The sequence below is a fragment of the Papaver somniferum genome, chromosome 2 (assembly GCF_003573695.1).
Source record: "Papaver somniferum cultivar HN1 chromosome 2, ASM357369v1, whole genome shotgun sequence".
Classification (NCBI taxonomy): Eukaryota; Viridiplantae; Streptophyta; class Magnoliopsida; order Ranunculales; family Papaveraceae; genus Papaver; species Papaver somniferum.
Genome location: NC_039359.1, coordinates 171,018,374 through 171,024,373, shown reverse-complemented (window position 1 = coordinate 171,024,373; position 6,000 = coordinate 171,018,374). Strand labels below are relative to the sequence as shown.

The following is a 6,000-nucleotide window of genomic DNA, read 5'->3' as shown; positions in this document are numbered from 1 at the left end:
ATCAGAAAGCATACTGCTCTCTGGAAATAAACTTAAAGAACTCCGTGTCAACACATAAAACTCAATCAATTTTGTGATAATTCACAAGATTCAAATATTACCCTGACTAATTTGTAAAAATTAGGATTTTGCGCCTTGCGCAATATATTAGACTCCGTTGGTCAAAATTAAGCTTAGGCGAACTAAGAAATTAATCCTCCATGGATTAGTAGGTGCAAAATCCTACCCAAAATCAGAAAGGAGCTGCGGAATAGGAGCAGCAACAAAAGGAGGTGTGGCCATGCTTTAGCACGCCCCATAATGACCGACCGACCCTATTTGCCTTCGACCAATCAGGTCGCGTTAAACCCGCCACACGCTGGCTAGGCCCATACTTGCCGGCCCTATTTCCCATCGACCAATCAGGTCGCTTTAAATCCGCCACACGCACACACCAGAAGTGTGGCCACTCCCATGCTTGGCCGGCCTCTCTTATATTAACCAATAAGGTTGCTCTAAACTTGCCACAATGTTAAAAGAGGTAAACTGCGCCAAATGGTCACAAAGCCATTGGCTTTCCAAAAACTGCACCAACATGCCAAGTGTGCCATGTATGCGCTAATAGGCTGAACGGCATGCCAACATGCCACTCCGCCACGCCAAACGTGCAGCATGCCAAAACATGCCGACGTGCTGTAAATAGTGCCTTACGTTCTAACCCACCTCATGTTCGTGGTCAACGCCGTGATGCGCTTAAATTACGGTTTTCTAGCCAGAAGAACGACTCTGTTTTAGGCGCATTAACCAAAACCCTAATTTCCAGTTATGGCTCAAATCACGCCCGTTTGGGCCCCACGACATGCCACGATCCACGCGGGACCCAGGAAACCCTAGGAATGGCGCCATATCATAGTCACTCATGGAAATTCTTGCTTCTGTGGCCGTTTCCACATTATGGCCTTACTATAGTTCCTTTGGCATGACTATGACGCCGTTTGCACAAAAAGCGTTACCATGCCGCGGTCGCATGCCACACACACTAATTAGGGTTTCGGCATACCAAACCCTAATTTAGGCGTAGTTGCTACGCCAACCAAGCCAAATCATGCTACCCAGAGCATTGGTATTTATGTGGCAACTAGAACTAATGTTGCCAAGCCATATTTAGGTCTAACACCAATATGCCAAAATCTAGCGGCCATGGCTACGCCAGGCGCTACTTGCACCACCATACCACTGGCATGCGCAAACTATGCCAACCACGCCATTGTGCCATTATCAGGCGCCAACAGAATGTGGCCATAATCAATGGCTACCCTTTCACATGAGTTACAATCTCAGCCGTCCAAATTCGCCACAGAATTGACGGGCCTGTGGCAAGTCTTAGGTGACCAACCAAGACAAGCCTAATAGTGCCACATGATATTCTCCTAAGGCAAGTCTCTTGACTTTGTCTTGCCACACATAGCAATCTGCTACACGTTTTCCACGAAAACACTCGAGACATCAAACATGTCACAAACTGGGGGATACTCATCAGGGTATTGGTATGGCGGTTTACAACGTGCGTTGTGCAACACGCCCATTATAAGAAAGTGTCAGAAAGCAGGGCAGTTAGTGGCGGCAAGAAATAGTGGGTGTAAACTAACCCGTCTCCTTCATAATGGAAACATAGTTTTCTGGTATTTACACACGACCCCACTTCTCCATCACTCAATCATTCCCACTTTCTACGAGATCAGGGCGCGTTCAATATGACTTGTATAAATAGGCTCTACCTATTTCAACCAAACGACAACAGTTTGGTTAAAAACAACACAGTATCCAGAAAAATACCAAAGAACTGATAGCTTTCATTCCGCAAGCCAGTTCCAAATTCTGATACAAGTCATAAAATAGCCACACCTTCAGAATTAACCATTCTGGTCTCAACACCTTCTTCGCTTCCCTCCCTAAGACCAACCCTTCTGTTTCACTCTGTGACCGAAACAAGCCTGGAATGACCATTTCTTGGTTTAGGCCAGGATTGTACAGATTGATGTCTCGAATATAAAGTACTCTCGTGCAGTGCATTTGTTTAAGGTTTAGGCTAATTTCTCATCTGCACACCCAAATTTACCAAAACCAGCAGAAACAGTTTTTACCCACCATTGAGCATAACAAGTTTTGGGTGACTTGTTGAATTCACGCATTGTAGTTTCCAACACGTCAGATATTACATTCTCCTCTGCTGAGAGATCTTCAGGAAAATTGCTAGTAATTGGGAGATGCAACAAAGCGACTACGTCTTCTAAAGTGATGGTGAATTCTCCCCATCTGCATATGAAAGTATGAGTAGGAACGCACCAGCGAGCAAGAAAAGCCACCATATCTGGTATGTCGTGATGAATAATCAAATCCCCAGCAGCATGAATAGCTCGTTTCACCTGTGCACGATCCATCATGGTCCTTACATGACTATGATCCAACATATGCCTTGACCATCCAGAGAAATGTGCCAGGGGCTTTCGAGAAAGTTTAAGTTCCACGTGTGAACCCAAATAATGTTTCCCACTCAAACAGAACCTAATTAGTGCTTGAGGAGATACTAATTTGTTCGGAATATTTGTGCTAACCCTGAATTAACAATAATAGTCCCGCCGGTCCTACTATAGCCAATCCAAAGTTTCACTATATGGATATACAATCCACATGGACATCTATAACGAGTATAGATTAACAGAGTGTTGAAAATAAAACTGTCACTTTTTATTAAAACGAATATGGAATTCAAAAATGGAATTCTAATATGTAATCCACAAACTAATTCAATGCTTGGAAAAGAAATAAATATCTCAAATAATACCGAAAATAAAATATTAATTCGGTACGAAGTACCGTTGTCTCTCCGTGCACTACTTATTACCAAAATAAGTCTAATAAAAACTAACAAAATCAGCTGCGAGGAAGGAATCCTACTTCCTCAAACGACAACAACAACTACTCGAGAAAAGCACAACAAAGTCACTTATTCACCCTGTCACCTGAAAGAGGAAATAAACACAAGGTCAGAGCCTTGGAAAAATGCAATTTCACTCTTGATCCATCAATTTAACTGGTGGAAATAAAAGCCTTATAAGTATTAAGAAATATTAGTCATATTAAATACGAAACAACACTGCATACATAGTTTCCAGCACTGCACTTTTCATTACCAACACAATGTTCTTGAAAACACAACAAGTATGAGACAAACATACACATACTCATATTCACTTCCCACCAGACACACAATCCATCTCATATACATAGAAGTGGTCCTGATCTCGGAATACACTTGCAACCACCACCCACCGCGACACACCTTATATTTTCCAATAATAAAGGTGGCCCTGATCTTGACATTACAACAAAAACCAGCATCGAAAAATCTAGATAAACAGAATGCACACAACAAGGTACACAACAAAATAAAGCACGAGCAAACAAAATTGTAACAGCTAACATTACAAGGTAAAAGGTGACGTTACACTAACCCAATCTTCATGAAATTCAAAGTGGAAACTCATAAGAACCTATTCTACAGCATATTCAGTTTTTCAGTAGGTTCTAACGGCTAGAATTCCCAGAATCTGGTATTCATTGGACCTGATTCTTACATAGTTTACTGCAGACACAGTCCTAACAAGTAGGGGATTTAGGGTACCTAAGTTCGTCCAAACTTCGTGAAATTTTCAAAGGAAATTCATCATAACATATATAATATGGATATAAAATTTGAGAAAAATCCAATGGTTAGTTAATTCATACAAGAGTTAAATCAAAACTACACAGTGACAGAATTCTACAGAAATGCAGTTAATAAACAAAAACTATTCGGAGCCTTACCAGTGTCCGATTGTCTTCAAAATTTAACAGAACACACATGAAAAACTCAATTACAACATATAAAAAAATTCAACATAAACCAACGGTTGGAACTTAATTTACAGGTAAAACAACTTCTGCGAATCATATATACTTTTAGGGTTTCAAAAACATGTTTGATTTAGGCTTTACCCTAAGAACGATTTTGAAGTACCATAACAAATATAAAGCTTAAATAAACACAATTAAATTGATAAAGCAAGAACAAACTTGCCTTTACAAAGAGAATGAAATCAGAATCAAACCAATCGAGAAGGACAATCAAAATCAACGCCGCAACCCTAGTTTTCTTGCACATGGACGTTCCCTGTTCACAATTTATAATCGGCCTAATATATTTTTGCGAAATTAGGTTTATATTCTTTCCTTAAAACCTTTCTTAGCATCTTATAACCCCAGACTATAGTTTACGCTAAGGACAACCTAACTAGGTACAAAACAGACTATATTAACTTGTATTCTTGACACACCTACAAAATATAACTTTGACTAAAAATTCTGGTGCTGGGTGTTACATTCTCCCCAACTAAAAGAATGAGTTCGTCCTCGAACTCTAATCGTATCTCTGAGTTCAACAAGAACAATGTTTGGATCACCCTGCTTAGGTTGGAAGGCAGTACACATTCAAAAGTATTCGCATCTAAGGAATGGGTTGCACTATAAAGGAATAAAACTTTGTCAAAATTTTCATGGATGAGAAACATACCTTCTATTCTTTATCCTCTACATTCCCTTGACGGGGTACTAAAGCGTAGAATCTACCTTGAGTAGGATTGCTCTTATTTTCCCCTTTATCTTAGTTCTGATGTCTCTGGTGTTAAATTGGTTTAGTACAATCAACCTTCTTGTGTCCAATTTCTTTACAATTAAAACAGTGGAAAGGGAATGGTTGTACATCCCCAACTTTCTTGTCCTTATCGTGGAAATTTCCAGTCCTTTGTCTCTTCCAATCAGCTGAATCTTCATGTTTCTGGCGGTTATTACCTTTCTTACCCCTATTTTCTGTCATGTTCCAGTCCTCTTCATTTTTCTTATTCCTCAACCAATCAGATTCAGTAGCTCTAGCACTCTCAACAACTTGCTGGAATGTTGGGAAACAATGACTAACAATTTTGCTACGAATATGGTCGCCAAGACCCCGTTCGAATTTCCTAGCAGATTTTTCTTCATCGGGTATCATAAACCTTGCAAACCGAGATAACCTAATATAACTATCAAGGTAATCATCCACTAATTCACCTCTAATTTGTGCCACTTCATCAAACTCATTAATCTTCTTATCTTTGACAGTCGCAGGAAAATACCTCGCATCGAGACGTTCACAAAATTGAATGTATGTCAGAGTATCTAGATTCAAGCCTATTGATGCATTGTTCCACCACTTCCTTGATTCACCGGATAATTGAAAAACAACTAGTTTTTTCCTCTGCACTTGTGTACACCTCATCGCCACAAAAATCTTATATATATCTTCCTTCCACTTGTCAACTACGAGGGGGTCAGTTGAACCTTCAAACACCGGTGGTTTCACTTAATAAATTTCTCCAATAAATTCAGCAACTCCGCCTGGGCTCCACCACCTTGATGGTTATTATCATTCCCACCTGGCGGCGGTGGCGGTGCATTTTGATTCCCATTCTAGTTCAGAATGACAGCTGTGATGGCGGAAGTCTGATTTGTCATCGCCGCCGTTATAGTCCCAGTCATCATACTTATCATATCAACAAAATTAGGAACTTCCCCGTTTCCATTACCTCGAGCATTGGACGCATTTCTGGTCCCTCTTCTTGCTCTTGCTCTTCCTCTTCCTGACATGGCTGTTAGGAAAACGAAGGACACAATAAACATCCATTCTACTATGAGAATAGGAAAACCAAACCTTACGTCATACGCAAGAATCAAACAAAATCCTAAGTGCCTAACTTAAGTGAGCCTCACAATGACACATGTCCAAGAGGATCATTGGCTCTGATACCAAATGTGATAACCCTGAATTAACAATAATAGTCCGGACGGTCCTACTATAACCAATCCAAAGTTTCACTACATGGATATACAATCCACATGGACATCTAAAACTAGTATAGATTAACAGAGTGTTGAAAACAAAACTAT

General features: G+C 40.2%; 1 protein-coding gene across 1 annotated transcript; it reads right to left on the bottom strand.

The window, feature by feature from the left end:
* Positions 1-4,702: 4,702 nt before the first annotated feature.
* LOC113352419 lies at positions 4,703-5,332 on the bottom strand. Its single transcript, XM_026596240.1, has one exon. The coding sequence runs from the start codon at positions 5,330-5,332 to the stop codon at positions 4,703-4,705; it is 630 nt and encodes a 209-aa protein (XP_026452025.1).
* Between the last annotated feature and the right edge of the window lie 668 nt (positions 5,333-6,000).